The 11,963-nt window shown below is 39.6% G+C and overlaps 1 protein-coding gene across 1 annotated transcript; it reads left to right on the top strand.

Moving 5' to 3' along the window:
- The first annotated feature begins 602 nt into the window (after positions 1-602).
- LOC124171650 (aquaporin AQPAe.a-like) lies at positions 603-8,660 on the top strand. Its single transcript, XM_046550872.1, has 6 exons — positions 603-743; positions 3,197-3,442; positions 4,219-4,362; positions 6,332-6,565; positions 7,087-7,167; positions 8,215-8,660. The coding sequence occupies exons 2-6, from the start codon at positions 3,224-3,226 to the stop codon at positions 8,314-8,316; spliced, it is 780 nt and encodes a 259-aa protein (XP_046406828.1). The 5' UTR covers positions 603-743; positions 3,197-3,223; the 3' UTR covers positions 8,317-8,660.
- The last annotated feature ends 3,303 nt before the right edge of the window (positions 8,661-11,963 follow it).

The raw sequence follows: 11,963 nt of genomic DNA, 5'->3' as shown, positions 1-11,963 counted from the left end.
ACCCCGTGGGCAGGGGTTCAAATCCTGGCGGTGGCAGAGAATTTTCGAAGACTGCCCGATACCTGCTAGACTGTTGTGTGGAGGACATTTCAAGCGCAACACACCGTCCGTCGGAAGGGACGTTGAACCGTGGTCCCCATGGCGCCTTTCGTTAAGAGCTGACTAATGCCGACGCCAGGTTTCTCTCCAGCCTTCCTCCCACACCCTACCCTCATGACGCAAATAACCTCAGTTGTCGGCCGCCTCCTCCGAATGCCATACCAGATTATTCCATTGTAATGCGATGGGGAAATGTCTCTTCATGCGCCAGGTTCAATGCCTCCAGTTCTTGCAATCGCTGCTCTTCACTCACTCCACGTTTCCCTCATCCCAGCCCCCGCCACACCAAGGCTTTGAGCAGTTGACGCAAACGCGCTGCTCGTGACGTTACCATCTTCTCCTTTCACCGTCAAAAGCACACCCTGTCCTCGCAAATTTTCCTCCCTCGACCCTTCCTCTCCCAATTTTCTTCGCTCGCTAATGAAGCCCCTTCCCCTACAAAACCCCCCTCTTCTGCCCTCTTCCTCCTCCTTTCCCTATATATAGATCCTACCTTTCCATATTCGTCCATTTCTGACCAAGAGTGATCACCGATCGCCGAGCACTCTCGACTTCTTTTACGGCGCCGTTGTTCAGTGGTTACTAAGGCGGCAGTGTCCCAGATCACATTGAAAATACATCGATTTGTCTCCCTTGTGTTTAAGGTAAGTGTGCTTAATCGTAGCTAATCATATAAATCTACATCTACATAATACCCTGCGAACCACCGCTAGGGTGTTTGGCAGGGGGTGATGAATCACCACCATGCAGCATGCAATTGGACTCCAATATAATTTTACCTTATGTACTCAATATTATTTGGTTTTCTTTGAAATTTATTTTCCGCAATGCGCATGTTGACACTTAATAGAATGGAACGCACGTCTCGTGCGTATTAATTTTTCTAGAGTTGGGTATTTTTAGTTTGATGGGTTGCATATTGTATATGGTTCGTATCAGTGTATATAGAATTATTACGTTAACCTGCATGATTTCAGTAGTTGAGGTAAGCTTTCAAGCTTAGAAGTAGTTGTCTGGTGTCGTGCGTGGTCATTGTCCTTCAACTATTTTATCTCCCTTTCGGTTGAAAGCAATGATTTCCAATGGAGATATTGCTTTGCTTTCCGTTAATTCTAAATTTAAATTCAGTGGTTCCTGTGGTTATAAGTATCAGTTGTGCATCGGCGAGAAAGAGCTTATTAGTGTAAGGTTTTGTGGCCCATTTGGGCGAGTGCCTCTTTATTTATCAAAGGGACGCAATTTGAAGTCCCTTGCCTCGGGGCTACCCCGACGAAATCGTCGTGATGCAATATTGCACGGGAAAAGTGATTAGATACTAATTTTGTTCACACTCGAAGGAAGTGTTGGGTAACTGAGCTGCCCGCATTTCTGCGCGCAACTACGAAGTTCTCTTAATCGAGTCGGGGAAAATGCCAATCATTAATGTTTCTATTTGATTTGGAAGTAAAATCTATCATTATTTTGAGAATTAGTTTATTTCTTATGGCAGGTAGTGACATTCAAATATTCGGTTAACTGCTGTCAAGAGTCCTAAATTGACATTGCATTAAGTTATTTGCTCGTAGCATCTTTCGATGGACAGGTAAATTGCTTGTAAGGGTGGTAAAATGTTTGGTTTCAAATTTATGCTTTCTTTCTCGTAATTTCCTATGACATGGCACGAATGGTATTTTGAGCTACTTAATAATTCTATGGAATGTATTCTGAAACTGGAAGTAAAACCTCGGCAATCTGGTATATCACGTGGGGTGCATAGGGCTTTAGTGAATTTCTACCAGCAGTACATTGTTGTTTCTAGAATTTGTAGACGGCCAAAAAATTTAATATTTAAATTTATTATACCTAAGGCAAGGAATATTTTCCTCAGTTCTAAGAGCACAAAGTGGAACTTGACAATTCCGAACTCTGTTCATCAGGCTCATCTTCACACGTAATCAATCTTCTTACCGTTAGAATACTAAACGGATTCGTCAACTTCTCATGAGCGTGAAAATGTTCTTAATTCTTAGTGTATTCAATGTGTAGAAATTTAAATGCACCTCGTTCAGTAACTGCTGTCGTGAGAAAAATTTTACTAACATAACCTTCCTTTGTTTGAATTGTTTTCTAAAGTTCCCCAGAAGTGGGCGCCTGAGGTGCTGTAAAGTTTCTTTTATAAATTTCTACTCACGTTCGCAAGAGAAAAGCTGTGCGTATCCATTTAATTACCTTTGGAAGCCTCTTAGATGAATAGAATTACTAAACTTGTATTATAAGTCGTAAGGTCTAGCTAGTGCTGGAAGTATGGACGTAAATGGCAGGCCTGTAAAAGTCTGTATTTTTTTAAGCTTGAGAAAATTTGACATCACCTCAAGTAGCAAAAATATTTTTTTTTATTAAGCAGTTTTTGTTAAAAATCTGGTAGTTTTATTTGCATGTTAGCATGTTCCGGTCCTTCTCACTCTCCTGATTCTGGTTTGAACGCGTGTCGTTGTCCTGAGTGCTTGGCCTGTGTCAGGAGAGCGAGTGCGTTTGATTCCTTGCTTTTGCCAAACGCGGTTCCCCCCTTTTTTTTTTAATTACTCGTGCGTGGTATTCGGCAAGGCAAATTAATAAATCCTTCCACGAAAAAGTTAAATTTTTAACTTTTCTAACTCTCATTGTCAATATTAACACTGTTGCTGTTCATTTTCTCACTCTGAACTTGATTGCACACTTACCGGCTATTAAAGCTGATTCCATATCATACGGTTGATTAGTCATTTATTTTTGCCACGTCAGAGTTATGAAAAACGTAAGATCCAAATCATTTATTCTGATGATCTCGGTTTTTGAAAACTAAGATAAAACGTCGTTGGTGAAACACCATCCTCACATTTTGAGATAATAATTTTAAGAGTTTTTGAAAACTGAGATAACAGAGAATATTATCCGTGTTGGTGAAACTGGGCATAAGACTAGGATGAGTGCTGCATGCCTGGAGTGTAACCACCCCGTGCCACACACCCTGGTTGTGCCTTGTAATGTACCATGTAGATAAAATACTTTAATCTTAATTTATATTGAATGGAAAACTGTATAAATTGGAAATCTAATGTTTGATTCCAATTCCAAACAGTTAACTCGGTCGAAATCCAGTTGAAGAATGAAGGGCCCAAGCAGTATTGCTCTCCTCAATTTCATCGGTCTGTCCGACGTGTCCGGCCGCTCGACATTGCGCGCCTTGGCTGCAGAGTTCATCGGCACCTTCTTCCTCGTACTCGTGGGATGCGGGTCTACTTCCCGAGGCTGGAGCGAAGACTACGCCCCATCCATCCTCCACATCGCTCTCTGCTTCGGACTCACCGTTGCAGCCATGGTGCAGGTTGGTGTAACTTTGTCATTTATGCGTTTTTAATGAAAATGTAATGTAATATCCATCAACATCGGAGGACGATGTGAAATTGTTTCCTGTCACAATTCAACAGTCGCACCATGTCGTGAAAGAGGTTTTCTTTTTCACTTAAGTTTAGAATGTTGTTGTAATCCGCCATAGACTTTTCCATGACTAATCTATGGCGAATGAAGACAAATATGGGTTTAACTTTGACCTCGTAAATTTCGTAAATTTCAATGAAATACTTGAAACCATTTGGATTTAATGATGGTAATGGATTTCATTCCACTTACATTAATTTCCTTGCCAGTGGAACCAGGGCAGGTGTTACCTGAGCACTTAGGTCCATTGGTCCTATTCGTTCCATCTTACTACTCGTCCTTAATTGGTTACTCGTAGAGCCCTATGTCCATGCTATAGGCCAATGTCTCCGCGGGTAAATCCCAGACATATCCTGGGTTAAAAAATTATAAGCCCAGATGTCTATGTAGAGGGACGCGCAAATTAAGGGATGAATTTTCGTTCTATGGAGTTTCATTCACCATCTGCATTCTGCCGTTTGTTTCTTCGAAATAGCAAACAGAAAAAGAACAGAATTAGAACTGAAGTCTATCGACTTTTGTTAAAATTCCTTGAAAGAAGAAACTAAGAAATTTTGTAGTTCGGATTTGTATATTTAGTGATTGAATGGTGTGCAAATCTATCATTTTTCGTACCAGAGGTTGAAGAGTTCTTTTTTAATTAATTTTATTTCTATTATTCAGGTTACGGGGCATGTGAGTGGTGGCCATATAAACCCCGCTGTCACAGTTGGGCTGCTTGTCTCTGGCCAAGTGACTCTGCTTCGCACAATTCTATATATCGTGGCGCAATGCGTGGGTGCGGTCGTCGGTGCTGCTGTTCTGCAGGTAAGTACCATTCGTTGCCAATGTTAGTCTACTGTGATAGGGCATTTATCAAGTGTCTTTAGTGGTACCTTAATTGAACCTGGGTCATTTATCGCTTATATTGCTTTGAATTATTTGGGAACCAAGCGGTGCGGGACTACGCATTGCGACATATCCCATTTAAATATTTTTCTTTCAATCTGCTCTCTAATTTTTTCATTGACGTGAGCTGAGACAATCCTTTGGTAGTCTGTTCAATGTACTTCAGCAGTAAGGGGTAATTTCGATATTCATTTTAGTCTAAAATTTGGATGGGCTTCGTGGCGTGTGATATGACATCTGAACCTTTTGTCCTTTAGATCGCATACGTATGCGGGATAAACCATCTGCATTGGCTGATGTAAATTCCACTAGTTTAAAAGTATCGCGACGAAGAATTATTTTCAATAATTTGCTTCTCTCAGCAGCGTTAACATACTCATTCCTCTAAAATTTATTAACTGGAACTATTATTTAGCTGGGAAATGGCACATTTAATATTAATAGTGACGTACAGTGGTATCATATACTGCTCATCGCGAAAGGCTTGAACGTCTTCCGTAGGTAAAGTAATCCACCACGGCGACGTTTTTATTTTTGGAACGAATTGCTAATTTGAACATTTATTCTCACACCTTTTGAGGCTATTGCGAATGGCAGCTATCGAAAATGTTTGCATTTTAGGCATGGAAATACTATCCCCTTTTGATTAATTATATTCTTTATTGAAGTTAGACGAATATTGACAAAAGCCTGTTGGAAACCTGAAAATTTCGGGATGATATGAGCAGTATTTAATCGTGAAGACTAAAATGGCTGCGCTGGAGAGGTCGATGCACCTCATTCATCTCCCTAGATTATTTTTCTTGTCTAATTGCTAGTTTAAATTTCAATTAACCATATTAAAGTTGTGAATTAAATTCAAATGATCCTCGTCACTCTATGTATAATCTTCTAATCTCGGATTTTTAAGTTAATACCAAAATGTTTTTGCGATAACGATTTTCTTATATTTGGGATAAAGAAATGTTTTTAAAGTTCTTTTCCATGCCTTGAACATGCCATAAGACTAACGAAAGTTTGAACGATGACTTGCAGCAAAGGGTCAAGATGGGACGGATAGAAAGTGATTAGCCTCTTTCACTCTTTGGTGCCTAAGAGAAGATAACGTTTTCAGTCTTAAGAGCAGTGGTACATATACAGCTCTTTACGGATCTTTTATTATTATACTGTTTTTTAATTTAATTCTTTTGGGAGGAGCTTCACTCCCTCCGATTTGGGACCCAACTCAACGGCCGCTGGTGCAGGTCCTCTAACCCAATCTTGGCTGGAGTCCATGGTCAATTTATTGCGTTACCGGTGGGTTTTTAAATAGAATATTGCTTTGATTTTCAGTAGTTTGCTCTTCTTTAAGAATAACATCTTTTTTTCATGGAAGCATTTTAAACAGATTTCTAGCGTTGATGACAACGACGTTAGAAAACACAAGGTACTAAGACATTAAACACAAAAGTCAGTTATATGTATCGCTGACATTACCTTTAAAAATTGCCAATGCACAAAACAAAGCGAAGATTTATGTTCAATGTATAAAAATATTGGAGTAGGCAACAACTTTTGCAAAATCCATTGTCATTAATACCACGTAACTGCTTTCTTCAGTTAAAAGTATCATAAATAAAAGGGTCGGGCTTAGTTACATAGGGATGGCCCTGTTGTTTCGGGTAGGTCCTGTATGCTAATGACCATTGCTGCGTCATCGGTATCTCGCCTTGTTCCTCTCAGGCGTTCGGCGGAAAATGGCGAAATAGCCACCAGTGGTATAATTAATCGTTGAAAGTCGTAATAATGGGAGGTAAACATTAAGGAAGTTACTGATTGAGAAAACCGTATGCAATAAAATATGCGGATTACTACTACATACTTCTTTTTTTCACACCAATTTTTCCAGGCCATGACTCCGGATGATATAGGCGCCCTGGGTCTGGGTAGCGTTTCCTTGGGTCGCTCTGTGACTGCCGGCCAGGGCCTAATCGTGGAAGCTCTAGTGAGTGCTGTCCTCGTCCTTGTGGTTCATGCAGTTTGTGACTTGGGCGCTAAGGAGCCCATCGGATGCAGCAAAGTGGCGGCTTCTCCCGGACCTCTGGCCATTGGACTAGCAGTCGGCACATGCCACTTGTTTGCCGTGAGTATTTTCGCCGAAATATTTCAGATTCGACCTAGTTTGATGTATTTCTGAGCCATCTACTTGAAATCCATGCTCTACGTCTTTCCATTAGATAGTGATGACGATATTCTCTTTCTGGGTGAAGAGTATTATGGAAGTTTTTATCCGTTACCTTAATTAGCAGTTGCAGAACATTGTTTAGAAGAATATATCTTAAGTTAGGAATATTAATGTTTAAATGAAGCATTTGTTGCTACTTTCAAATGAGGAATTAGTAATACTCCAAAATTCCCCGAAAGTGGAATTAATAGTTGAACTAGTTATAGTTCACAACAATGGTCACAATTCCTTTACTGTGTACGCTTATGCATCATTAATGTCTAGTCACTACATGTTTTTGGACCATTTTCCGGTATTTCGCCCACCGGGTGTATTCTTTTCATAACATCCTGGGCAACTTCACCTCTCCTGAGATCAATCGTGACCACCTATAATAGTAATCAATGTTTCCGGATTGAATGAAGTAAATTTTCTTGCAGGTGCCTTACACGGGAAGTGGAATGAATCCCGCCAGAAGTTTCGGGTCCGCTGCCCTTGCCGGTGCCTGGGATCAACACTGGGTGAGTGAACCAAAAATCGTGGTTTTTCCTGCATAGACAAAAATTAGGTATGCATGCACCTTTCAAAGGCAGTTGAATTTTTCAACATCATTGGTGTTTTAAATCTGGTGTAAGGGGTGAATATTAAGATGATGACCTCTTGCCCTGTTTTTCTTTAATTTTGCCAATAATCCTGAAATTTTATGATCAGGGTGAGTAGACTAAAGTAAATCCTTGTATAATGTGTATTTACAAAGCTGAAGTAATTAGTTGGTTGTAGGAACGGTAATCGAATTTTGTATCGTCACATTTTGACTATGACCCGCGTAGAGGACTTCAGATTTTCGTAATGGAACAATAAGTTTCCCTCCGGTGAAACTTATCGAAGAGGCCAAGGCATCTTATTAATGTACGCATTGAAATGTCAAAGCTATAGATTTTTTTAGGTATATACGTACTTAGAAAGCATACTTGACGACGTGAATCACATCCTTCGTTTACCATCGTACTATAGTAGACGTGATCATGAGAATAAAATTAAAGGAATAGACTGCAAAACAGAGATTTAAATTGTCATTCTTCCCTCGTACTGTTAAGGATAGCAACGTTGTCTCAATTGTTAGGATTAATGGCGTCGCTCGCTAGGATCACTCATTGCATGTTTTTTTCATAGTTCTAACCTTGCATGTATATGCTCTAGGAATTACTAACCATTAGCAATTTTTTTATGAATAAGCATGTATATTTTGCTAGTATGCGTAATATTTCTGTGACCGTACGGTGTGCATGTGGCGGTCCTCTTGCATGCTTCATGTTGGTGATTTGTCACCCCCTCCCAAACATCCTAGAGGTGCCTCGCAGGTTATTATGAAGATGTAGATACTTGAGACTTAGTGTGATGATTTCGAAGATCATACCACTTGGGATTAAATCCTGCACTTGCAGGGCAACATCACAGAATCTTATTCAAATTGTTGTCATTATAGAAATAAAATATTTCACCCTATTATGCCTGTACTGCAATGCAAATTTCTGGGCATTTTATCTAAGACTGTTTTTGCATTCCAGGTTTACTGGGTGGGGCCTATTCTCGGCGCCGTGTGCTCAGCGCTGCTCTACAAGTACGTTCTTCAAGAAAGAAAGGGAATGAAAGATAATGACGTTGTGTAGTGGTGCAACATATGAGTGAATTTTTTAATAGAGCCTTGACCAATGGTTCCACCGATGGAATCTCAAGAATTTTCCCTCCAATCCTAGACTATAGTTCTAGGACTAGATACCGACGGGACAATCATTAAGTGTCCAATTGTAAAATTTAATGTCTCTTTTTACGTGCTACTATAAGAGTTTTATAGCCATGAATGTGTAATTCATAACCTTTGCCTTGGCTAATACAAAGGGTTTAAACTCATCCCTGCTGGCTGTGTAAGAGTTGGATTGGAGGCGTAAAGTTTACTAGCTCTGAAATTTTATAACACATTACAGAAATTATACTACTTTATTGATAATGGCTTCCGGGTGCAGCTGCGTGTTGCGCTTTGTCGTGCAAGCTTTCGCGACCGTTGCAGGACGCATCATCAGGCGATGAATGAAATTACGGAAATCGGTGGTCAATTAATATACTCGTCCACCTCCCCCATCCACCGGAGTAGTGGGGGAGGGGGGCGGAGTTGACGTCAGCAGAACTCTCACCCCTGTCCTTGAGCGGCGAGCGGACTCTTCTTGTCTAGCGAATAACCTTGTTGGTAACATATTCGTCGTCTTCTCTTTCGGAAAACGATTTTCCGAAAGAGAAGACGACGAATATGTTGCCAACAAGGTTATTCGCTAGACAAGAAGAGTCCGCTCGCCGCTCAAGGACAGGGGTGAGAGTTCTGCTGATGTCAACTCCGCCCCCCTCCCCCACTACTCCGGTGGATAGGGGAGGTGGACGAGTATATTAATTGACCACCGATTTCCGTAATTTCATTCATCGCCTGATGATGCGTCCTGCAACGGTCGCGAAAGCTTGCACGACAAAGCGCAACACGCAGCTGCACCCGGAAGCCATTATCAACGATGCCCCTCGCTGCGAAAACCTACGTTCAAAGTTATACTACTTTAATCGACCAATTACTTTTAACCTTTGCAGCATCACTACATTTAAGGTGATCATTTTATCTAACTCAATCTAATTTTGACGTCTCACAAGGGAGTAAAAACTTAATTTAACGCCTAAATTTGACATGCATATTGTTTTTGAGCATGTGGTGGATTTGCAAAGCAATAATTTTTGCACGAAAACTGGTAAAGATAAAATTTACATGGCTGTGAGAATTTGCATGATATATTATTATGCACACTTTCAGTATTAAAAATCTCCTTTGATAAAACCTGATCTCTTTCATTTCCTTTACCTTCTACTGATTTCTAGCAAAAATAGTATTTATTTGTCAATTATTACTAGCTTCAATCTGTCGAATGCGCTCTCTAAGAGTTTTCGTCCGTGTAAGCTCTATTGACACTTAGCGTATACTACCCCGTAAGGCGTATACTACCCCTGTAAGTTCACCCCCGTGATGGTGAAAAGATATTAAACCTATTGTCTATGGTGCCACCCCGGACAGAAAAATCTTATCTCCATGGAGAAAAAAGGAGTATCGAATTGAAGGAGATTTGGTAATGCCGATAAACTACGCCTCCGTCGCAAATAACTGGTATTGTAATCCGGAACCAGGGTTGGCAATTGAAGTGAAAATATTTAGTTTCGACCCGGGGGGAAACTAAGACAAGAAGGCTAGGTTCAGTTTAGTTTCCGCATGAAATTGTAATAACCAAAGAGTTTTGAAAAGCCCGTGACGAAACTTCCCGGGAGCGACACTCAATTTTAACACACTGGTAATAGAAAAGTTTCTACCCCAGTAGTTGGATGGTAGGGGGGAAAGAGGGAGTAGTTTAGACCTCTTAATGATTGCATTTAGAGAGAGTGGGGTTAAAACTTTGAGCTAAACAATCTTATTGGTATTGCGCATGATCACTACGTTCCGCATCCAGTTAAGTCATTTTAGTGTTTTTACCATTTTGTATTAATAAGAGTAAATCAACGGCTTGGTAGCCAAGGATTGTTGTTGATAAGCACAAGGAAGAAGTGTTTAGTTATATTTTCCTCTGATAACTGACGATATTTTTGTTATTAAACATTGTACATTATTTTTATTATTATTGATTCAGAACTTTAATGGAAGCCTACTTTGAATGAAATGGTAGGTTGTGTGTAACGGAAATAATAATATCTGTATTGCCTTCGCTTCAGCTCAATACGGGATCAGAATAATTCGGAAATGAATTTATTTGCAGAATTGCTTCTTATTGCTACGCATCATAAATTCGGATAATTCAGTTACATTACACTGAAATGTGATATGGCTATAATGAATATAGGAATCGTAGTCGTGCTTATTTGATCAACTTGTCCCGAGGTTTAAGGTCGAAAATATTAGTTTTCGCTTCATTTCTTTAAATTTAAACTTTTCGTTTCACTTATTATCTATGTGAAATTGTATTGGCTTGGAATAATTGAGACGGCTTGTCTCGATTAAAATTTGCAATATAAGCCATACAAGACCATTCTTGGTACCATGTAAACCAGATTAATTTAACCATGTTTGGTGCCTAATTTACTTGCGCAAACTGATTCAATGTAATTGTGATTGATAACAGTTAGGACATGCGCAATATAATCACATGTGGGAACGGGAGCCTATGTCTCATGAATTCTTGCTCGTGAGCACCCTTGTGCCTTCTTGTTTTGGTAAAAGATGCTCTTCGTTAGGTAAAGGATGAAACTGGTATGAGTATTCAAAAGTGATCACAATTATTCTAGATTTCCTCTCTAAATAGTCTGACTGACACTGAAGCTTTAAAAACAATTATTGTATGCCACCGACCGTACATAAGGTCTTCATTCACAGAGCTGACATTGAAAGAGTCCATTCTTAATTGTGACAACTGTCAGGGGAAACAAGAGAGGCGCGCAATAAGGACGTGAGAAAGTTCCGAGAACGGTTGGCTAAAAACATATCTCTAGTGGCAAAAAATCAGGATTTATTCCGAAAACATATCCTAACGTCATAACTGATAATTACAAAAATTACACCAACTAAACTGGAAGAAACATACAGCTTGCCGAAAAATGTAATGGATCTGTTTTTGAAAAAGGAAAACAATGCTTGATCTCAGATAGTGAAAGTGATACTCGTCAGATAGTGAATGAAAAACAGTAACATTTTATTGTTTAAAGTGCTAATTGCCGTATGTCAGTTGGGAAAAGTGTAGATTGTGTCATTTTTGTTTATATATTGTTTGTACGGTAAAACATTTCTAACAAATAACGATTTTGATAGCAACATAGTTTATTAAGAATAATGAATGTGATATATACGTAAGAGATTTAAATCAATACTTTAAATTGAGAAAAAGGTATAAATTAAAATTTAGTGTATTTCTTTGAAAGTATGCATTATCCGATGTAAGTAATATGCCTTTCGAACCTTCTACATCTACCCGGAGACCATACCAAAAACAAGGTCGAAGGGATCCGCACTTCAACAATACTATAAAACGACCGTTGTCAGCAGGCCTTTAAATATGTATGAGAGGTTAGATGGTGGAGGCAATGGATCATCGACGGTTCTTGCCTAGAATTAATTTGTTTGTTAACAAAAGAGTCCGTTTTCCAACTTTAAGCACACGATTTAAGTCAATTCTCCGTAGTAGTATATGGTATGCACTCAAAGAAAGAAACCTTTCAGTGCACCTCTTGCAGTGCCCAGCGATTG

This window comes from Ischnura elegans, chromosome X (genome assembly GCF_921293095.1).
Source record: "Ischnura elegans chromosome X, ioIscEleg1.1, whole genome shotgun sequence".
Classification (NCBI taxonomy): Eukaryota; Metazoa; Arthropoda; class Insecta; order Odonata; family Coenagrionidae; genus Ischnura; species Ischnura elegans.
The sequence above is the reverse complement of the archived record's forward strand: the minus strand, read 5'-3'. Positions and strand labels throughout refer to the sequence as shown.

What these genes read in the sequence shown, in the direction of transcription:
- LOC124171650 (XM_046550872.1), top strand. Translation starts at nt 3,224, where the DNA reads ATGAAGGGCCCAAGCAGTATTGCTCTCCTCAATTTCATCGGTCTGTCC. An exon ending in TCGGTGCTGCTGTTCTGCAG is followed by an intron (nt 4,363 to 6,331) that starts GTAAGTACCATT and finishes CAATTTTTCCAG; the next exon opens with GCCATGACTCCGGATGATAT. An exon ending in GTGCCTGGGATCAACACTGG is followed by an intron (nt 7,168 to 8,214) that starts GTGAGTGAACCA and finishes TTTGCATTCCAG; the next exon opens with GTTTACTGGGTGGGGCCTAT.